General features: G+C 45.6%; 1 protein-coding gene across 1 annotated transcript in view; it reads left to right on the top strand.

Moving 5' to 3' along the window:
• Positions 1-23,790, top strand: part of LAMA1 (laminin subunit alpha 1) — a gene marked incomplete at both ends in the record, with an annotated part of 143,528 nt that overhangs the window by 5,651 nt on the left and 114,087 nt on the right. The window contains 2 exons of the mRNA XM_080714726.1: positions 11,915-12,085; positions 12,529-12,641. Coding sequence (XP_080570852.1) covers positions 11,915-12,085; positions 12,529-12,641 — 284 coding nt within the window. The remainder of the gene's footprint in view (positions 1-11,914; positions 12,086-12,528; positions 12,642-23,790) is intronic.

Raw genomic sequence — 23,790 nt, 5'->3', positions numbered from 1 at the left:
AAAAATTCAATTTGAATGGGTAATCCATGTCCATAGTACAAAATTCAAAGGGTGCTAAAGAGTGCTTAGAAAAGAGTCGCACTTAGTTATCCTCTTTTGAGGATAAACACAGCTTTTAGTTTCTTCTACAGATGTTTCTTCCTGGAACTTTGTGTGTGTATGTGTGTGTGCCCTGGGGCATTCTGCCCCAGAACTACAGCCTCAGTCCTATTTATTTTATTTTGTTTTATTTTGAAACAGGGTCTCACTAAGTGGCTGGAGGGCCTCACTAAGTTGCTAAGGGTGGCCTTGAACCTGTGATCCTCCTGTCCTAGCCTCTCAAGTACTGGGTTTATAGGTGTGTGCCACCGTACCTGGCAAGAATTTTTTTTTTTTTTTTTGGCGGTACTGGGGATAGATCCCAGGAGTATTATACCTCCGAGCTACACCCCCAACCCTATTTTTTATTCTTTATTTTTTTAATTTCTTAATTTTTTGGTGGTACTGGGGTTCCTGGAAACCCTTCTACCTCCAGGCTACACTCCCAGACCTATTTTATACTTTTTATTTGGAAACAGGGTCTCTTAAGCCAGAGAGGCTGGCTTCCAACCTGCGCGATCCTCCTGTCTCCGCCTCCCAAGCTCCTCTTAAGCGCTGGGATTACAAGAGTGTGCCACCACGCCCAGCTTTTCTTTATTTCGAAACAGGGTCTGAGTTGCAAGGGGCCTCACCAAGTAGCTGAGGCTGTCTACGATCCTCCTGTCTCAGCCTCCCAAATGCTAGGATTACAAGCATCCACCACTACGCCCGACTAAAAAATTTTTAAATATATATTTTAGGAGATTTATGATGTAAGGAGATCAAATTTGAGAATAATCCTGTTTGAAGTTAAGGGCAGTGTGTTAAGGCGCTTGCCAGTAAATATGATCTATTATTGGAACATGATGGAAGACATAGAAAACCTCGGTTTTTTAAGAATTCCTAATGAATAAAGTCAAGCCCGTACCTTGAATATAAACATTGACCAGAGGCAGCTCCACAGAGCTCTGAAACCTGGACCCTAAGCTGTAGATCTTAGTTACGTTCTGCAGAAATGTTTAGATGAACAAGACGAACCACAGTCTCTTAAGAAAGCTGTATGGAGCCGGGCGTGGCGGCGCACGCTTGTAATCCCAGCACTCGGGAGGCTGAGACAGGAGGATCGCGGTTCGTGGACAGCCTCAGCTACTTAGTGCGGCCCTCTGCAATTTAGTGAGATCCTGTTTCAAAATAAAGAATAAAAACTGGGGCTGGGGTGTAGCTCGCAGGTAGAATGCCCCTGGGTTCCATCTCCAGACCCGCAAAAGAAAGAAAGCTGTATGTGGCTTATTTCCATGATTGCAAATTATTCTTACACTTGTTTTATTTCTCAAATCCTAACATACATCCATAGAACAACCGAGTAAATCAGTGCACTGCAAAATTAATGAGGAGGAAAAAAATCCTAACGAGGCCATTTAGTTATGGTCATGAACTTTGGTTCTGTTGGGACAAGCCTGTCAGGGAATTACTGCAGCATGAAGCACCTGGCCCTGTCTATCTGGGTTCATGGCATTATCTTATGCTTCATATAGAGGGGGATAATTAGTGCCCAGAGCAACCACTTAATTATCCTTTTATTGATTGATTGATGCAGCACTCGGAATTGAACCCAAAGGTGTTCTATCACTGAGCTATACTTCAGCCCTATTATTTTATTCTTTATTTTGAAACGGGGTCCTCACTAAGTTGCAGAGGGACTCACTAAGTACCTGACGCTGGCCGCGAACCTGCGATCCTCCTACTTCAGCCCTCCCAAATGCTGGGATCACAAGCGCAGGCCACCATGCCTGGCTACCGTCAGCCCTTTTTTAGTTTGAAACAAGGTCTCACTAAATTGCTGTGGCTGACCTCCAACCTGTGATCCTCCCATCTCAACCTCCCAGGTCCTGGGGTTACGAGCCAGAGGCACCCAGTTGAAATGAGCCACTTGAAGTTTTAATCTCTCCATTCCAGAGGCATCTTTGAAGTCCTATCTGTGGACCCAGCAGGCAAACTTAAATTCTTGTGCCAGACAGCTTCCTAGATGGCGTGTGGGAATGTGAGCCATAGGTCGAGTATTTATGAGACATGCCATGTTTCTCATTCCCAGACCTATTTCCTGCATTTTGAACCCTTGGACCAAGACATCTTGAGATTGTCAGGAAATTCTCCACAACGATGACATTAAGAAGATGTTTAAATTGTTATCTCAGGCCCAGAACAGGAACTCTTTCCTTCTCAGGATAACTCCTTCATTTCTATCCATCCAGGAGTCTTCGCTCTCTCTCTCTCTTCCTTTCTTTCTCTCTCTCTCTTTCTTTCCTTCTTTCCTTTTCTTTTATCCTTTTTGTTTTTTCTTGTTAACCTTGGTTTCATCTTTTTTTATATATCCCTGATCCAACTTGACTTTCTGAATTTTCCTTCCTTTCTTTAAACAATATCTTAATTGGGCTGGGGATATTGCTCAGTGATTGAGTGCTTGGCTAGCATTTGCAAAGCCCTGGTGGTTTCAATCCCCACTATTGAGAAAATAAACTCTCCTTTTTTTTTGGGGGGGGGGGGTGTTTTGTTAGTACTGTAAATGGCCACCAGCTGCTCTTAACAGGTCCCAGGTGCTGTTCAGCGTCCCTCCCCTTAATCCGGCCCCCACTTCAGCTGGACTAATCACACTAAAGTTCCTCACTCACCACTTACCTCTTGGAGTGCAACCCCTGCCCACCCGCCATGTCCCTCCACAATCCCTCCAGGTTCTGCCCCAGGCACTGCTCTCCATCCTGAGGGCTCCTCTTCCAGTGCAGAGCCCTCCCGCCTTCTACCTCGCAGCAATGGCCGACTTTGCTGGGGGCCTCTCTTGCCTAAGAAGTGCCTTTCCTTCTGACCCCGCCCCACCACTCACGCAGGGACTGCGTCCTGCCCCAGCTCAGCCTTGCCCCCTGCTCCTGCCAACTCCCCGGTTCCTGAATTAGCTCCATATTTTGTGGTAAATTGGGATTCCTACCCATCGGAGTTGCCCTCTGGTCCTTTTTTTCGATGGTGTGCCCAGAATATCATCACTAAGGCAAAAAAAAAAGAAGAGACATTTATTTCTTTTTCAAAGTTCAAAACCTCAGCTCCCAGCTTTGTGAAACATACTTTCATTGGTGCATGTAAGTATGCATTGTATGGGGTTCCGTGTGATGCAGGCATAGGAGGACACAGGACTGGCGTGTTTCCTGTGGGCACCCCCCCATGCCTCTGCTCTTTCCTACAAGTGACCGAGATTGGTAGTGATACCTGCATGGATGGTCACAGCGTTACTTCACCGGCTCCCTTACTCCATCCTCCCTCTTCCCCTCCTCCCTTCCATCGTTCTACTGGCCTCTTTTCTCCTTGATCTGAAGTCCCCTTTATTTCCAGCATTTCTTACTACACAGATGACAACTCCCAGGCATGGGGCCCTGGCCTGAGGACCTGGGGGTTTGGAGTTGGGAGGATAGTAACACCCAGTGTTGGGCGAGGTGCGGATGGGGAACCAGGTGATCAGGGTATGATTTCAGAAACCCCCTGGGTTGTAGGACGTCTCTCTGATTCACAGCAGTCAAAGAGGGGCAGAATCAGGAGCAGAAACCTCTCGGAAACACATTCCATGGGCGAGGTACATCAGCTGCACAGCATCCTCAACTACTGAAGTCCAGCGGCTCAAGAGCAGGAAGTGGGCCTTGGTGAAGTCAGGTGTAATTAAAGTTTGAGATGGAGCTGGGTGTGGTGGTGCATGCTTGTAAGACTGGAGGGAGGGTCGCGATTCACAGACAGCCTCAGCTACTTAGTGAGGCCCTTTGCCTCAGTGAGACCATGTTTCAAAATAAGGTTGGGGGTGCAACTCAGAGGTAGAATGCCCCTGCGTTCCATCCCTAGTACTGAAAAAACAAATATAAAACCCAAGATATTTTATTCTTTGGGGTAGAAAAGAGAGGCCTGGATTCCAGACATGCGCCTGCTTTTGTGTGGCTGGAATCTGACCTGCACTGGTTTGCTTTAGAGAATCCACTGGGCAGCAGCTCCGTGGACCTTGTTCCTGGGACTTGGCTTTGCTCTGGAACCCTTCAGGTTTTTCCCCTCCTAGCAATAAGCCAGAAACCCTGGGTTACACAGAAGCACTGCAGACTCAGAAATCAGTTACCAAAGGCCTCCCAGACTTGAATGCAGAACGGAAAACCTGGAGTTCTCTTTAAGTAGTGTCAGAAAACTGCTGGTGCAGGCATGATCTCTCTAATAAGCCTGGCGATCTTTGTGCTGAGCTTGGCCAACTTGGCTAAATTCTGTGAGTGTTGGAGCTGGGAAACAAAATGGAAAGCCCGGGAATTCATCCGTCTCTTCTACTCAAAGCAGTACTGGGCCATCACTGAGACTGATCAACTCCATGACCCTCGGTGTCTGTCCACTCACGTAACTGGGGCCTAGTCGCGTCATTAACTAATATTCAAATATCGAAGAAACATGATACGCTGGACACACAGGTGGAAGACCTGACTCAGTACCCTCCACGTTCCTGGGTTTGCAGCTGGTATTTGGGGTACGCATGCCCCTTCCCGCACTTCCCGCTGTGGGTTTGGGGGATGCATGGTCTGGTCTCTTAGCCTGTAGGAAATGGGTTCCTGTGAAACTCTAGGATCTTAAGAAGCCTGACAGCTAGTTGCTGAGACACAGAAGGGAAGCAGGGAGACTGTGTGGTGCTGTCACGGATGTGTGCGCTGGGATCTATGGAGGATGAAGTACGGAGAATGGGGAACAGAAGGGATAGGGTTTAAGAATGGAAAAGATCGGCCGGGCGTGGTGGCGCATGCTTGTAATCCCAGCATTCAGGAGGCCAAGACTGGAGGACTGGGTTTGTGCACAGCCTCCGCTACTTAGCGAGGCCCTTTGTGAGACCCTGTTTCAAAACAACAACAAAAAAGAACGGAAAAGGTCATTTTGGGCAAAAGCTGCTGGGAAGTCAAGTGAGTTGAATGTGACCTACTTGTTGGAATTAGAGGTTGGTCAAGACCGTGAAAAGGCCATGTTTAGCTTCTAAAAGGGAGGGCTTCCAAACTCAAGTAAGCAGAGAATGGAGAGAGTATTTGTTGTTTGTTTGTTTGTTTGACTTTGTCCTGGGAATCAAGACCAGGGATATTCTGAGTTTCAGCCCCAGCCTTTTTTATTTTGAAATTAGTTCTTACTAAGTTGCGCGGCTGGCCTCAAACCTGCAATCCTCCTGTCTCGGCCTCTCAAGTACTGGGATTACGTGTGTGTACCACCATGCCTGGCTAATTTTTATCTACTTGTGTGATCTAGTAACAGCTTTTTGAAAAATAGGCACATGAGAGAGAGAGAGAGAGAGAGAGAGAGAGAGAGAGAGGCTATTAAATGCATGTGTTCATATAAAGAGACAGCCTGGTGTTAGAGAATCAATGAGAGTTCTAGAAATGGGAAACAGCATTATCAGTCCCAGTGGAAGTGATGCCAGAGCAGTTGAGTCTGTGGGTCTTTGATTGGAGCTTTTACTCTCGTTAATAAACATGTGTGTGTATGTACTATGAGCCTGTAAGGTGCAAGCTACCTAAAAAGCTTTCTGTGTTTGTAAGGTGTCCTCTAAGATACGAGCTGGAATGAAAGCAGCTCTCATCTCGGGGCCCACGCACCTTGGGTGACTACTGATGTGCACGCAGGGGTGGTGATGCTGCGGGCTGTGGTGGTGCATACCTGCAAGTCCGTAATCTCTGTACTTGTGGGGTGAAACAGGAGGATTGTAGGTTCAAGGTGGCATCAGCAACTTAATGAGACTTTCAGAAACCTAGGGAGACCTTGTTTCAAAACAACAACAAAAAAAAAAAATAAAAAGGACTGTGGTGTAGCGCAGAGGTAGAACTTTCCTAGGTTCAAGCCTCAGCACAATGAAGAAAAAGAAAGAAACGTGGCCATGTGTTTGGCATCTTGTTTTCAGGTGATTTGGTCCAGCATCCTGGTCCATGGACACATGGACACTGTTGAAGGTACCGCTGTGTATACACATATTTACATAATTTGAGGGGCCACTGCAAAATGTGAATGGGAACCACTTGTTTAAATTATTTCAATTTTCAGGACAGTTTGAACAGAGCTCAGAGCTCTACATCAAAAGCCACTGGCCGGGTCGCAGCCCTCAGTAAGCAGCTTTCAGTACACGCCTGGGATAATGTGGCAGGGTTTTTTTTTTTTTTTTTTTTTTTTTTGCAGTACTGGGGATAGAACTCAGGGGCATTCAACCTTCAGATACACCCCACTCTATTTTTTATTCTTTACTTTGAAACAGGGTCTCACTGAGTTGCAAAGAGCCCCACTAAATAGCTGAGTCTGGTTGAGAACCTGCGACCCTCCTGTATCAGCCTCCTGAGGACTGGGATTACAAGCGTGCGCCACCACACTCTAGCTGAAGCTAAAGTTTTAAAGCAGAGTAGGTAAAATGTTGAGAAGAGAGGCAGAAGGCTGGAAGAAAGGGGAAGAAATACCTCAGAGCCCAGAATTTGCAGAAAAGTTCGTGGATTTTTAAATTGTTGTATCTGCTATAAAACATTGGATTAACTGATGCTTTTAAATGTAACAGATGAGGTGAGCAATTTATAATACAATTTATAATACAATCTACCAGGCTGGCCCGTGGTCAACTCAAGTCTGCGCCAGCTTTTTGACCTTCCTTTAGACCAAGGTCGTTCCTGCGAGATGTGGAAGGGCAGAGGGGCGGCGAGCAGATCAGGGCGAGGAGACGAGGTGGAAGTTTTTGACACACGTGTATACTGTGGTGTTTTTGTACCATGCTTCTTTGCAGTAATGATTTTGATCATGTAAAATAGTAAACTCTTGCCCCCGACAAAAGAGAAAACCGCCTCATGATGAATGCCTTATATATATTTTTTAATTTTACAACTAAACTTGTATGCCAAAATGAAAGTCATGGAACATGGATATTACAGAAGCCATCTGGGGAGGACCAGGCAGATACTAGTTTTTGGCAGACAGTATTTGGCCATGCCGCTTGCTAATCTTGCAAGAAAACCCTCTATCTTGTCAAGGACACCTTGGACACAGTGCTATGGAAACGGGGCTGGAAGCAAAACCTGCTGGGGCTTTAAACTGCTCCCTGCCCCCCTCGTTTTCTGAGATTAAACTTCTCTTCATCAGAGAAAAAAAAAGTCAACTGTGCTAAATACTCTCTCCCTCTCTCTCTTTCTCTCTCTCTCTTTCTCTCTCTTTTTCTCTCTCTCTCTCCCTCCCCCCCTTTTTTTGGACTACACTGAACAGGCCCCTGGTGCTTTTCCAATGAAATGTCTAGACTATCACACAGCTTTTCTTTTACTAACAGCCATCAATGATTAAATTGGTTTAGTCCAAAAACCAAGTATTTGCTTCTGAAGGAGGAGGAGGAGGAGGAGGGGAAGGAGCCATTTCTCCCAAGCGCTTCTGTCTCCAGCTGACAGGGCTCCCAGCCTAGATAGAGGTGACTCTGGACCTTTATTTAAAAACAAAATCAACCGACCAACCAACAAACACACAGCTTCCAAACCCAAGCATTAGGCATTTCTTTGTTTGAGTAATATAATAACTAACCAGTAACTTTTGAATAAATCTCCCAGGGAATGAAAGCTCTGTTTTAGATTAAACAAGCAAGACTTTTATGTATTTCATGTATTTAAACCTTAACTTTGATATTCCAGTTTTTAGGCATTTTAGAATCCTGGTCCGTGATATGCCAAACCAGTTCATTTGGTAGCGATTAAACATAATTTGTAACACATAACAACACAGCTATGCACCTCTTAGTGACGGGTATGTTCTGAGAAGTGGTTGTTAGGTGGGTTTTGTGGAGGTGTGAACGACAGAGAGCCTGTTTACATAAACCTAGGTGGTCAGGGCCTTCATTCCATGTGGGCTTTTAATTTTTATTTTCTAATATACTTTTCTTGGTGCATTGTAACCATACACTGCATTGAGGTTTAGTGCGATAGAAACCCAGCTGCACACAGCACCTGGTGCATTTCCCTCCCATCCCAAGCTGTTCCACCTCCCTATTCATAACATTGAAACGGGCCTTTATCACTATACAGTTGTACATGGGATGGTTTGACCTGTCTTCTTCTTCCAGCTTCTTTTCCCTTCCCAAATCCCCTTCCACCATTCTGCTGTTCTGTCTCTGCATTATCTGAAGTTCCCTGTTCCTTTCTAGCTCCCACCTATGAAATAAAACATATGAGCCTTCACTGTCTGCGCCGGCTAATCTCACTTCACATCATAGTCTCCAGTTCCATCCACGCAGCCTCTTGGTGAGATCAAGGGACTCAGTAAACACCAGATGTGCGAGGCTGCCTCTGGCTTAACAGGGCACCCTGCTTGACAGCAAGCTTTCTTTTCCTGTGTAAATAGAAGTACACTCTGAAACAATGACCAGAAGCATCAGAGAATGGATAGGAGCCAGTAACACGGACATCATAATTGTCAGATATTAGCTGGGTGTGGCGGCACCTGCCTGTAATTCCAGGGACTTGGGAGGCTGAAGCAGGAGGACCACAAATCTGAGACCAGCCTTGGCAATTTAGTGGGAACCTATTTCAAAATAAAAAATAAAAAAGGCTGGTGGTGTAGCTTGGTGGCAGAAGGTCCCTGTGAGGTGTGTGTGTGTGTGTGTGTGTGTGTGTGTGTGTGTGTGTGTTTTGTCTGTTTTGGTACTGGGGATTGAACCCAGGGGCGGTCTACTTCTTAGCTACAACCCCACCCCTTTTTATTTTATTTGGTTGTTTTAAAATTTTGCAGTAGAGTCTAAGTTCCTGAGTCTCACTAAGCTGCCCAGGCTGCCCTCAAACTCATAATCCTCTTATCTCAGCCTTCCAAGAACTGAGATTATGAGCTTGGGCCACCACACCTGGCCCCTTCATTATAATCTGATGTGGCCACTTAGTCTATTTGGCCAGATATTGACCAAAGTATCCTGGTACAGCACTTAAAACAGAATCTTTGTAAGACCCAGAAATCGGGACAGTCACTGTGCAGGGCGGAGTCGGGTCCTCTGCTGAGCAGTGGGTAGTAAACAGAAGGCCTCGGGAACGTGCGGTATCAGTGCCGTCAACGGTAGGAAAAGACAGATTCACTGATGCTTAATTTTTTCTAATGTCATGGCAAACAATTTCAGATTCATTCTTGATTACTATTGTGCTATAAAGGCAGAAACTCTGTATTGGTGGTTGCGTGTGTACTTAGAATTTAATCGACTTTTTCGTTGTGTCTAACCATAGAGAAGGGTGTGTAAAGTACACAGTGCATCTCCCAGTCTAGTTTCGGTGTGTCTGGAGGACAAGTTGCAGAGTAACATTGCTGGTGCTGTTCTGTACTCAGCCCACAGCCTGCGCGTCCAGGCCTCAAGCCAGGGAAACACAGCCCGCCGTGTGGATTGGTGGGCTTTCTTTCACAGAGTAGGGAAATGAAATGCAGTTTTGGGGGTTTTCTTTTTGCTTTTGCAGATCATCATGTTAATTTTAAGTATGGATTAGGTCAACATAGTGGAACTCAAAGAGTATTTTTCCCAATGTGGAAAAAAAATCCAAACCAAACCAAACCAACTCACATTTCTCTTCCACACACGTGAATTAAGGGTCTGAACTGTTGGTCTGGAATCATTTGAAGAATACCAATGAAGACATTGTCACAAAACTCAGGCTTTGGGGAACATTTTAGATACTTTATTTTCAATATGGGAAAATATATTGTGCAGGGAAAAAAATCAGAGCTCTGGAAATGAATTATGGATGATCTGGAAGTCTCAGTGACACTGTGGTCACGCAGGGTAGAGCTGCTGCTTGCCAGCGTGGTGGCGATTTTTCACCTAATGTTACTGAGCGAACTTTCCAGCAGTGGCACACTGTCCTGACGCATGTATGAAATAAAGTTTTGCTAAGTTGCTGAGTCCACTATGTTGACCTAATCCATGCTTAAAATTAATGTGATGATCTGCAAAAACAAAAACAAAACCCCCAGAATTGAGCCCTATTTTCTATTCTTTATTTTGAAACAGGGTCTCACTGAGTTGCAAAGGGCCTCACTAAGTAGCTGAGGCTCTCTGCGAACCGCAAACCTCCTGTCTCAGCCTCCCAAATGTTGGGATTACAAGCATGGGCTACCGTGTCCAGCTAGTTTATCAGTCTTTATAGAGTCTTTACTACTATTACCTTCTTTGTACCAAGATAAAGTTAACTCAAAAGAATGTAATGGAAATACTTTTCTCAAGCTCTGGCAAATATTGTTTTCTGAATAGTTGGGTCCTGGTACTGATCCCAGCTACTTATAGATAAAAATCAGCCGAGACAAAGAGACTCTACAGAGGCAAACGTTTTAGCAAGTGGAAGAGAAGTATGAAAACTGGATCTTTGTGTTCGAAAGGACCAAAGGAAACAGGCAGTGAGAAAATAAAAGAGAGAGGGAGAAAAAAAATCTTAGATAATATCAGGAAAGACCTTGCAAGTCCTACCAGAGGGAAGGAACCAGAACAGGGTGTGGGTTTCACCGGTCAGTATATGCATTGGAAAATTGCCTTAAAAATCATTTTCCCATCACCTTATTATGAAAATATTCAGTGAGAAATGTTGGAAGCATTGTACGGTGAGCACACACCCTCCCACCTAGATTCCACAATTAACATTCTTCCCCATTTCGGTTTCCACCAGCCCCCCCCCACCCCATGTATCTGTCTCTGTCTGCCCATCAATCCTGCCCATTTGCGATGCATTCCAAAATGAGTTGAAGGGTTAGAGCACACCGCATCTCAGCATCTCAGCATGCAGCCATATTGACTTATGGTCCTTTTTTTTTTAACTACTCGAGGTAAAATTAACAAACAGTGAAATACCCAAATCTTGGGGTCTTGGGGTACTCATTATGTGATTTTCCTTTACCACAAGTGCTGGTATCTGGGAAACCCACACTTTAGTCCAGATGCATCTCACTCCAGAAAGTACCCTGTCACCAACCCCTACTCCTACAACCCAGGTTCAGGACTGTTCTCCCGGATGAGCTTGGTTTGTTCTAGAGTTTCACATGAATGAAACCATCACGTGTGCCCTGCTCTTGTGTGAGGCTTCTTCCTGCAGCAACACACCACTCTTGGTGTAATTACCCCCTCATCTTACCTACTTTCTCTTCCTTCCTCCTGGTACATCTTAGTGAATTGATAGTAATACTTCCATAGAGCCAGGCGTGGTGACACAGGCTTGTAATCCCAGGACTTGGGAGGCTGAGACAAGAGGATCTCAGGTTCGTGGCCAGCCTCAGCCACTTAGTGAGGCCCTCTGCAGTGTAGTGAGACCCTGTTTCAAAACAAAGAATTAAAAATAGTTTTGGGGGTGTAGCTCAGAGGTAGAATGCCCTGGGGTCAATCCCCAGTGCTACACACACACACACACACACACACACACACACACATTATATATTGCTATAGTATTATTTGAACTGTTTTCTACCTCAAGTTCTATCCATTTTCCTAGAAATGACATAATTTTGTTCATTGTGGCTGAGTAAAACTTGATTGTTTGTGTGTATATATATTTTCTTTACCCACTTGTCTGTTGATGGAAACCCAGCTTAGTTCCATAATTTGGTAATTGTGCAATGTACTGCTATCTTTTTTTCTTTGCGGTACTGGGAATGGAACCCAGGGGCATTTTATCTTTGAGCTATACCCCCAGCCCTATATTTTTACTCTTTATTTTGAAACAGGGTCTCACTGAGTTGCAAAGAGCTTCACTAAGTAGCTGAGGCTGTCCTCGAACTTTGATCCTCCTGTCTCAGCCTCCCCGATGCTGGGGTTGGCTCAGCTGACTCGGTCAACTTTGACTTCCAGGTCTGTTCCCCACCATCCTTAATCTGGCCAACAATGCTCTCATCAGCACCAACGCCACCTGCGGAGAGAAGGGGCCCGAGACGTTCTGCAAACTCGTGGAGCACGTGCCTTGGCAACCGGTCCCAAATGCCCAGTGCGGGGTTTGTGATGCCCACAGCGCGAACCCCAAAGGTGAGTGTGGCTCCTGCTCTGGGGCACCACGGGGTATAATTCACTTTTGCGATGATTTTGATTTCATTTACATCATTTGATTTTTGGAGCTGGGGTAGAACATAGAGCTTTGCACGCACCAAGCACGTGCTTTCCCACAGAGCTAAACCCCATCCCTGCCCCGGGCAATAGTTTGGACCTGGTGCTGATTCCAGCTGATTACATATAAAAATCAGTGGACACAAAGGCTCCCTACAAAAATTAATAGCGAATGGCAGAGAATTCTGAAAATCGGATCTGTGTGTTCCGGAGTTTTATTCTCAAGTGGTAAGTGAAGACGTCTTATTAGGCAACCGGAACCCGGTGCTCATCTGAAGTGCTTTTGATTTTCACAGAGGGTTTAGAGACTCAAGAATTTAAAACAAGAGCCGAGAGGAATGCGCGTTTTTATTTTCTTTTAACAGAACGCCATCCGATATTACATGCGATAGACGGTAGCAACAACTGGTGGCAGAGTCCCAGCATTCAGAACGGGAGAGAGTACCACTGGGTCACCATTACCCTGGACCTCAGACAGGTAGGCCGGCCAGGCCCGCTGGGGCCTGACTCTCAGCTGCGGGCCTGGGCGTCTGCTCCTGGATTCGGGGACCTCTGGCTTATCTCTCAGCATGTTTACATCCAGAGATCGCTGTTTCTACCAGGTAGAGTCAAGTGGCAGACAGAATATGTCCATGATACCATTTCTTGTCACATTCTCCTTTCTAGGTGTCTTTAAGGAGATGAGAAGTTGTTTTCACATGGTTGATGTTGATGTACTTTTTTTCTTTTTCTTTTTTTAGTATGGGGGATTGAGCCCAGGATCATTCCACCTCTGAGCTATACTTGTAGCCCTTTTAATTTATTTACTTTACTTTTGTTTCCCTTTTCTTTGTGGTACTGGGGATGGGAGCCTTCTACCTCCAGGTTACAGTCCCAGACCTATTTTATATTTTATTTGGAAACAGGGTCTCTTAAGCCAGCGAGGCTGGCTTTGAACCTGCGCAATCCTACTGTCTCCGCCTCCCAAGCGCGGGGATTACAAGTGTGGGCCACCACACCTGGCTGTTTACTTACTTTTAAATTTTGAAACCCAGTCCTCCTGCTGTGTTGCTATAGCTGGTCTAGAACCAGACATCCTCTTGTCTCAGCCTCCCAAGTATTACAGTCAATCTTTCCCTGGGATTACCTGTCTCTACCACCATGCCTGGCTACGGTTGAAGTTCTTGCCACTATGTAGGGGCATAATCATAGTCAGGGTGCTATGCTGGACGTGTGCTGGATGCCCAGGCAGGGTCACAGACACCTCGAGGAGAGGAGGGGAGACAAACACATGAAGTGTCTACCTTCCAGGAGTATTGCCTTTTATTAGCGCCATGCAAATGTATTGTGTAAGGAGTTGGGCATGGTGGGAAATGGCTGTAATCCTGGTACTTGGGAGGCTGAGAAAGGACGATTGGAGGTTTGAGTCTTGTCTTGGCAATTCAGCAAGACCATGTTTCAAAATAAAATAAAAAATAGGGAAAAATAGGGTTGGGGGTATGATTGAGAGGTGGAATGACCCTGGGTTCCATCTCCAGTCTCAGTCTCTCTCTCTCTCTCTCTCTCTCTCTCTCTCTCTCTCTCTCTCTCTCTCTCACACACACACACACACATACACACACACACACACACCCCACTGTTCCTTTATGGCCTCTATTTCCTATCAAGTGAAGTGAATTAAGCTCTAGACACTTGATTACATCACTGTAAATACTTTTGGTGAGAGCGCATCTTGGGGCATGCTGGCCCCGCCCATCGCCTCACCCCACAGCCTCCCCGGGACAGTGGTCCCAGCAACAGTGAGGCTGGACTGAATTCTGCCCTTGTGTTGACAGCCAGGCCTCTTCAGTAGAGTGGCCTCCCTGCTTCTCCCTTGTGGCCCTTGCTTCTCAGGTCTTACTGATGCTCATATTCCGAGCGTGGCTACACCTATCTGAGCCTCTTTTCTGGTACCAAAGTCTGTGTGTCTCCCTCTCAAACCAGCCATCGGCCGGCTCCTAATTAATTCTTTAATTTTTAGATTACCCACTCCACGAGGGCAGGGACGGTGCTGTCTTCGTTCTCTTTCTCTTTTCTTCTGATTCTCTGTTGATGTTCACGGAGACCTCTCTCGCTCACTCTGCACGCATGCCTGGTTCACATGAGGCGTGAGTAACCGTGGCAGGATCGATATGTTCTCTAAGTCCCCCTCTGTGTTTTGATCACAGCTTGATTAAAAGGCGACAGCAAGTCCACAGATCTTTTGACTGCTTCGGCTTCAATCCTGTAAAACATAACAGCCAAGTACAGGCTTCAAAAGTACCATTTCAGATAGACCTTAATGTTATTACGAGCCATAAAACTTAATGTCATAAATGTGTTCCTGTAACTTAATAAATAATGTCCGCTCCTGAGCTTTTATGACCAAATTAACTTCATTCTGTGTTGGCAAATGCTTAAGACTTGAATTTCATTCTTCATTCTCTAACTAATGACTGCTGTTGAAACAAAGCATCCTCAGCCTTTATATATTATATTTTGCTACTTAGAAGATGAAGATTAGAACATCTCGTCAGAAAGTCCATAAATGTCGTACGGCTCGTAATAAGGCTTAACCACAGCATGTTTGTTTTAGAGACATGTTACAAGAGGAATGCCTAGATTTACTTCTTTACTGCTCATAGATAATGCCAGCTATTCAATTTTATTGATTCATAAAATTTTAGAAGCTACTCGAGGAAATTATTACTTTAAATTCTTAATTTAGGAAATTAAAAATTTAATTTTTTTTTTTTACTTTAAAAAGTTCACGGGGATTGAACGTTTGTGCTATTTTTGTTATAAAGGAAACAAAGCCGAGTGAACTTTAACAAATGTCGCTCTGACATTTCTACAGTGGTCTGCGGGGATGACATGCCACTTCCGGTCACTGAACAGGGACTCATTCCTCAGCACCGTACACTCGCTTTTTTTTTTTTTTTTTGATGACCTAAAATTGAGAAGAAATCGCTCTGAGCCAGCATGCATGTTTTGCGGATTTTGAATTTTATGACTGTCAAAGAAAAACACAGGCCCCTTTAATTATTTTGATATGTCCTGATGGTAGTATTGATCAGTAGAAGAACAGAAATATTTCCAATTTGAGAAACACCATATTAAAAGCAAGTACACTGACAGATGAAAAGAAGTTCCACATCATTAATCATTAGGAAAATGAAAACCAAAACCACAATAAGATGCCACTTCACCCTGTCAGGATGGCTGTTACTAAAAAATTTTAAAAAAATCCTATGTGTCAGCCAGGATGTGGAGAAGTTGGAACCCCGCGTGTTGCAGTGGGAATTTAAATGATGCAGCTGCTGTGGGAAGAGTGTGGTGGTTCCCCAAAATTCAACATGGCATCTTAGTGTGACCAGATTCCATCCTATGTGTACACCCCAAAGAACTGCACATACAAATCCAGCAAATATTCATGCAGTAACAATCCAACCAGCATTATTCACAATAGTCACAAGTGGAAACAACCCAAGTGTCCATCAGTAGACGAATGGGTGAACATGATGTGACAGGTGCGTACAATTCAGCCTTAAAGAGGAATTCAGTTTCAACACATACTGAAGCCTGGGTATTATCCTGGAAACATTCTGAGTGCAAAGAGTCAGATGCAAAAAAAGAAATGCTGTATGAGCCCGCGTATATGAAGTGTGGAGAGTCGTCCAATTTATGGAGACCAAAGGTAGAATGGTGGTGGCCGGGGCTAAGAGACGGGAGGGGAGAGGGGAGGGGGAATTCGTGTTTAATGGGGACAGAGTTTCAATTTGGTACAGTGAAAAGTTTTGGAGTTGGATGGTACTGGTGTTTGCACAGCAATGCGTATTTACTTAATGCCACTGGACTGGACTTTTAAAAGCATCTCAAATTGGTCATTTTGATGTTACCTATGTTTTATCACAATTACAAAACTCTAATGTGCTGTGCAGTGCATTGTGTCACGTGTCAGCCGGGGTCACGGTAGCGACGGGGAAAACAGTCACGTAAAGGGACACTTAGTGTGAGGAGCTGCTTCCACAGGGTGGGAGAACTGGAAGAAGGGAGAGACAGTTCCAGCCCAGGGCAGGGGAGTGGGGTTAGCAGCACCTCCTGCCTTAGAGGAGGGTCCCCCGCGTCTGTGGGGGTCCGGGAGCCCCTGGAAAGCTGGACACTGGAGTCAGCTGCGTCCACCAGGTGAAGGGCTGCGTCTCTGCTAAGGCTGGTGGGACAGCCAGGGATGGGGGGCGGTCCCTCCTCCTGCCTCCCTTCTTCCCTCTTCAGCATCCAGCCTCCCTCCATCCCGCAGCCTTCCTGTCCCTTGGGAGCATCCCTTTGCAGAGTCCTGGTACCAGCTTCAAAAAGCAGAGTCCAGAAAGGTGGCCTGGCAGTTGCTTAGCAACCGGCACAAGAAGCGTCTTAGGAGGCAGCCATTTCTGCCAGGGCCGTGCCATCAACACTGAGAAGCAGCTGCCTACATTCTGGAGCAGAATTTTGTTATTTATAGTGATCAACCAGGCCCTGGCTGTGTTCATATTTTTCCATTAACTCTGGAGTGAAAATATGAATTTTAGAATTCTCCTGGCAAAACCAAGGACTGCCTTGGAATTCATCCACAGATGAGGTGTTGTCCTTGGGTGTCGGCTGAGAGACCGGCTGGCTGAGGGCACAGCCTTGGTACCGTGGCTCTAAGGTCAGCAGCGGAGGGACCGTGGAGACTGTTCTGTTTATGTATGGGTGCACTCACCACTGATTTTCGGTTGCATGGCATGGTGGACATGCATAACGACTGGGAAAGTGATACAGTTTAAAACAACTTAAAAAGCAGACTGTGAGAGCGTTACAATGCCAGATGGGGTGCTGCGCCTGCCGGTCATCCGAGTACTTAGGAAGCTGAGATGGGAGGATTGTAGGTCCGAGGCCAGCATGTGGTAACTTAGAGAGAATCTGTTTGAAAATAAAATTAGACCCGGAGAAGCAGCTCAGAGTTGGAACATCTGAGTTCAGTCCTCAATACTGGAAAAAAAGGTATAGACCACCTAAGTAACTCTTCATTCTCAGTAAGCCTGCATTTACTCTCCCTGTGTCCCACAAGTTACTTTAGATTACCAAAGATCTTCAGCTCTCAGTGGGGAAATGCTAAACAAGACCCTAAAATAATTAGTTAGCCAATGGGATTAAGAAGTACACTTATGTAGATTTTTAGAAAATAAACTTTTAAGTCAATAATTCTTTCTTTCTTTCTTTCTTTCTTTCTTTCTTTCTTTCTTTCTTTCTTTCTCTCTTTCTTTCTTTCCTTCTTCTTCTTCTTCTTTTTCTTTTTTTTTTTGGGTGGTACTGGGGTTCCTGAAAAATCTTCTACTTCTGGGCTATACTTCCAGCCCCAGAACTATTTTTAATATTTTTTGGAAACAGGGTCTCTTAAGCCAGCGCGGCTGGCTTCGAACCTGTGTGATCCTCCTGTCTCCGCCTCCCAAGCACGGGGATTACAAGCGTGTGCCACCACGCCCGGCCAATAATTCTTTTTCTGTTCAGGAGAGTAATATGGGATCAATGTTGAACAATCAGAAGATACACCTCAGTATAAAGGGTAGAAATAGTAACAGAATCCCTCACTCTGAAACATCCACTAATTATAAATAAATAAATATATATGTACACATCATTATATATGTATACACACACACACACACACACACACACACACACACACGAGATTAAACCCAGAGGCGTTCCAGCACTGAGTTTCACTCAGCCTCTTTTTATTTTTATTTTTGAGACAAGGTCTCAGAAATGTCACTAAATTGCTGAGGTTGGTCTCGAACCTTTGAACCTCTTGTCTTGACCTCCCAGATACAGGGCTGCGGGCATGGCCCACCACATCAGGCTCCACTAATGCTACTTTGCATGTGCATTTCTCAGCGCTGCAGCAGTGCTGACATTGATTTCATTCTTCCTGGATGTGACCTTGTGCTATGTTGCAGCTGGTCAGGATCAGGTCCTGGAATCCTCAGATCACCTTAGGAGTCCAGGCCTGCTGCTATCCCCTTTGACAAGGAGGAAACTGGGGCTTCGGATGTTTCGGTATCTTGCTCAAGGGTAGAACTCCTGACCTCCAGGAGCCTGGGCTTCCTAGTCTTCAGCCACATCATTCCTTCTAGCCGAGATTATACAATACATACATTTGTGCCCTAAAATTAAAAAAAAAGTCTTTTGACATTGATGATTCCCAATATAAGTCATTGACACACACACACACACACACCGTATGTATGTATGTATGTATGTATGTATGTATGTATGTATTTTCATTCTGGAAATTGAACCCAAGAGTGTTCTTTCCCAGCTACACCCCTAACCCCTTTTCTTTTTTATTTTGAAATAGAGTCTGGCTAAGTTGCTGAGGCTGGCCTCCAACCTGTGACCCTCCTGTCTCAGATTCGCAGTACTGGGATTACAGGTGCCTGCCGGGATGCCGGGCTTTTTTTGGGGGGGGGGTGGTACTGGGGTTCCTGGAAGCCCGTCTACCTCCGGGCTACACTCCCAGACCTATTTTTACATTTTTTAAAATTTGGAAACAGGGTTTCCTAAGCCAGCGCACGCGGCTGGCTTCGAACCTGCGCGATCCTCCTGTCTCTGTCTCCCAAGTGCGGGGATTACAAGCGTGCGCCACCACACCCGGCTATGGCTTATTAATATTTATTAATAGTCTTCTACCTGGCTTACCCATCATTTGTATAACAATTCCAGGCCTGGCATCTTGCTTGTTCTTCCTTTTTAATCTGTGAACGCCAATGAAGTAGTGCAGCGAATAGAAGTCACTTGCCAGGTCCATATGGCAGAATTATGAGCAGCTCTGCTTTGAGCCTCTCTTTGAAAAGCAATGTGTATTGCTTCCTGTGGACATACTAGTTTCTGGGCGTAGTTGCAGATGGTTCAGCACCTCCTTCCTCGTCTGTATTATTTCATCTGCTGTCCCCCGCGGTCCTGGAACGCAGGTGGCCTCTTCTTTGTAAAAAAGCCCAGCAAACGGGTCACTGGCTTGCCCGGGCCACAGGGTCCCAACCCAAAGTTTCTAGTTCCTTTGACACTGCGCCATCCCGTCTCCCCTCGTGTTTTTCTGGTCTCTGATAATTGTTTTCCTTATCCATGATGACTTCCCGGGGAGGCTGGCAAGAGCTCTGAGGCTCCCTTCTGCTTTTGGAGTGCTTGCATTCTAGCACCTTCCCCTTGTTTCCTCGGCCTGAACTGAAGCCCAAAGCCCTCCCGCCCCTGTGACTTGGCAAAGGACTCCTCCAGCCCTGAGCGGTGGCTAAGAGAACTGGCTGCTACCTAACATACGTTTCTTGACCAAAAGGCAGGAAAACGAATCGCTGGTTTGTATTTTCCTTTAAACTACTTTTAAACCTGGGCAAAGATTCCCTTGGTGTGTCTGATTTGTGAATACAAATGTTTTAGAAGATAAAAATCTGTTTCACCAAAGCGGGAACGTTTCCTATGGCATAGACAATAAATAAAGCCGCCTTTTAGAGCAGCTCTGTATTTTCTGTGTAGGTTCAATTAGGAAGTGGCACTTTGTTGTGGGACATAATCACAGAAAGGCCTTTGTTGTATGCAAACCTTCAGACAAGAGCCGCTTGTCTGCCCGGTTTAGTAAAGCATCATTAATTCGAATATCCATTGTGGATTTCTCCCAAATTTCTAGAAACTGACCAGAACCATATGAGGTTTGTTATTGTATTATCCACATATAAGGTGTTTGCTAAGCACATGGGCAGGGTCAACAAGCAAAGGGGCAAGCTTCACATCCCGTGTTCAGGGTCAGAACTGCCTGTTAGTTGGCTCCCTCGTTACACAGGAGTCCCGGCTGGTCATTAAAGGAGGTCAGGCCCTCTTAGAAACGCGCCGATAGGAATCACCATTACTGTGCCCTTGTATTTAGTCAAAATGGTCCTGTTTCAACTTCCTGTTACTTCATTCTGGCCCCAACCCATTTCAGATATTAAGTATTTTTTTTTCCTTCTGGAATTTGCTTGGCAAAATGAATAGACTGGAAGAAATCTCCAGTCCTTTGTTATGATTTGGAAGTAAGCCACAATAAACGGCCCTTCAGACATTTTTAGTGTGTGTGTGTGTGTGTGTGTGTGTGTGTGTGTGTATGTGTTCTCTATGAAAATGCTATTCTTAGCAATAGGCCTTTTGTCTTTGCATTTTTACTGCGTTGTTTTACTTTCCATGCATGGTTTCTCTGGTTATCGATTGATCTATCGCTGTGTAAGAAGTTGTGCTGAAATGTCAGGACTTAACGCAGCGACACTCATTTATACCTTTCTGGGTTTCTGTGGACCACAGCTTCAAGAAGAGCTTGGCTGAGTGTGTCCAGGGCTGGAGACCCTGGAGCCGGAGGGGAGCACTCGGCAGAGTCCCTGGCGCAGCGGGAGGGGGGCAACCAGATGTCTGTCTCTGGGTGAGCTCAGCCTTCTCTGTGGTGGCTCCAGATGGGCTTGGATTACTTCCTCCCAGCATGGTGGCAGTTCAGGGCTTCAGTGCACCGGATCCAGGGAAAGAGACATAAGTTGCGTCCCCTCGTAGGCCTGTCCTCTGGAGTCACGGTCCCCAGGCCCTGTGCTGTGTGACCCACTGTCACCAAGGCCCACACAGGCTCAACTGGGGCTGGGCCGACCAACCCCACCCATCAGCAGGAGGAGCGGGGCGACTGGAGGCCTGCCTGAGGAGGCCGGCCTCACCTTCCCAAGGGCCTCTCTCTGGAGGCCTCCAGCTCTACAGCTTTGCCTTATCTTTTCTTTCAGGGCCCCACACCCTGATCTTGAAGCGAAGGGAAGGCCCATAGGATTCAAACAGGGAAAACTGACATTGTGCTTCAGACCGCTCAAGGTTAATATTCAAGTGAGCCGAGTAACTGAAAATATGGAGACCAGGCTTCAAGAACTCTCTGGAGTTTATCCAGGCATGGTGGTACTCACCTGTGATCCCAGTACTTGAGAGGCTGAGACAGGAGGATCGCAAGTTTGAGGCCAGCCTCAGTAACTTAGCGAGGCCCTGTTTCAACATAAGAACGAAAAAAAGGTTGGGGGTATAGCTCAGAGGTAGAATGCACCAGGATTTAATCCCCAGTAAAACACACACACACACACACACACACACACACACACACACACACACACGGAGATTTTGGTGTCACTAGGTTACTGAGAGTCTCACTAAGTTGCTGCTGCTAGCTTTGAACCTGTGATCCTTCGTCTCAGACTCAAGTACTGGGGTACAGGCATGTGCTGCCATTCCCAGCTCCAGGTGTATTTTTAAGCATTCTCACGCAGTGGCGGTTTGCCTGTCAAAGATGAGCAGTCCGCAGAGAGGCTGAGCCCACCAGACCCTCCTCTTCTTGCCAATGTGTGGCAGGGCTGGGCTCTGCGAAGGAGCTGAGGTTTGTACAAGATTCTCTCCCAGCATGATTTTCATGGCCCCTATTATTGGCATCAAAATAAAGAGTTTTGTATATTTATGGAAAGAGAAGGAAGTCCATTCTGAAATTATTATTTCTTCCTGTTATATTGAGACAGAAAAAAAAAAGAGAGTAAGTTTTAATTTCTTTTTTCTTTTTTCTTTTTTGGTGGTACTGGGGTTCCTGGAAGCCCTTCTACCTCCGGGATACACTCCCACGGGCTACACTCCCAGACCTATTTTTTAACTATTTTTTGTGGAAACAGGGTCTCTTAAGCCAGCGAGGCTGGCTCCGAACCAGCGCGATCCTCCTGTCTCCGCCTCCCAAGCGCAGGTATTACAAGTGTTCGCCACCACGCCCGGCTAAGTTTCAATTTCTGAAGAAATGTTTCTTTGAGACATTTGGAATCCAACTTGGCTTTTAAAATATATTTTATTGCTTAGGCTTAGCTTTTATTCTGGCAGTAACATTTTCATCTTTGATAAACAAGCTGTAACAAATTTAAAAGCAAAAAGAACACCACATTTTAGGAAAATCCTGGGTTCAAGCCTCTGGTCACTGTGACAAAGGAGAAAAAACAAATCTGGCTTAGACTTAGGGAAGGAAAGCTTTCTCTTGGCTCCTGGCTGTAGAGGTTTGTTTCATATCTGGCAGGCTCAGGGCAGGAGCAGGGTGTCTTAGAGGAAAGTTGCTCAGCTCCTGGCAGCCTGGAAGCAGAGCGAGGAGAGGGGTCAGGGGCAGAGCTTGCCCCAAGGCTGCGCCCTTAGTCCTGCCTCCTCCAGCTATGCCCCACCTGCCAACACTTCAAATACAAATACCCTCTGATGGGTTAATCCAGGCTAAGGTCAGAGCCCTTGAGAGTCAACCATTTCACCCCTGACCACTGCTGCACGGTCCACACAGGCGCTTTCCTGGGGGATCGCCCACATCCAGACGTTCTGAAGCTCTCCCACAGTTTCCTTTTCTTTTCTTCTTTCCTTCCTTCCTTCCTTCCTTCCTTCCTTCCTTCCTTCCTTCCTTCTTCCCTCCCTCCCTTCCTTCCTTCCTTCCTTCCTTGGGATTGAACCCAGGGACAGTCTACCTTTGAGTTACACCTACAGACCTATTTTATTTATTTTTATCTTGAACAGGGTCTCACTAGGTTGATGGGAGTCTCACTACTTGATGAGGTTGTCCTCGAACCTGTGTTGTGATCCTCCTGTCTCAGCCTCTCCAAGAGTGGCATTAAAAAGAAAAAAAAGCCAGATGTGCTGGCACACACTTGTAATTCCAGCATTCAGGAGGCTGAGACAGGAGGATCACAGTTCGTGAATAGCCTCAGCTACATATTGAAGCCCTTTAAATTCAATGAGACCCTGTTTCAAAATAAAGAATAAAAAATAGGGCTGGGGGTGTAGCTCGGAAGTAGAATACCCCTGGGTTTCATTCCCAGTACTGGAAAAAAAAAAAAGAAAGAAAGAAAGAAAGAAAGAAAGAAAGAAAACTTGCCTTAAGCTAGATACGATGGTATATACCTGTAATCCCAGTTCTTGGGAGGCTGAGATAGGAGAATCACAGGTTCAAGGCCAGTGTGAGGTAACATAGAAAGACCCTATTTCAGAAGAAAAAGATGAAATAGAGATGTGGGTATAGCTCAGAGGAAGAAAGCCCCTGAATTCAATCACTAGTCCCAACCAGTATGTATATATGTATGTATGTATGGTATGTGTGTATATGTATGTACGTATGCATATATGTGTGTGTGTCTGTATATATATATAGAGAGAGGAATTACCTTTTGCTCCATTCCATCTTATTATCTGGGGATACCAGATATATTTACTCAATCCTGGGACCTCTGCTTATTAGGAGTGAGGGCGTTGGGTTTCATTCCGGAACACGATAGTGCTCATAGCCACATAAAGCCTTCACGTAAAGAAAGTAAGTTCCTTGGCTCCGTTAAGCAGCATGGCGCTGTTGCACTGTTAGTTTATGGCAGACCTGGGTCTTCAAAGAACTACGGTTCCGGTTGCGGGTATGAAGAGTACAGTGGATGGCTTCGGTCCTAAGGCCCAGCTTCAAAGAGAACGCTAGCTTGGGCACAGAGCTGAAATAGTGCATTGAGTCCTACAGTAAGTGGTTTCTTTTTACTGAGATCCACAGTCATCACTTGATAGCCATGGGCTATTGATTCCAGGAT

Source organism: Muscardinus avellanarius (genome assembly GCF_963383645.1).
Source record: "Muscardinus avellanarius genome assembly, chromosome: 17".
In the NCBI taxonomy this organism is placed as follows: domain Eukaryota; kingdom Metazoa; phylum Chordata; class Mammalia; order Rodentia; family Gliridae; genus Muscardinus; species Muscardinus avellanarius.
Note: the sequence above shows the minus strand (reverse complement) of the source record. Positions and strands in the feature narration are given on the sequence as shown.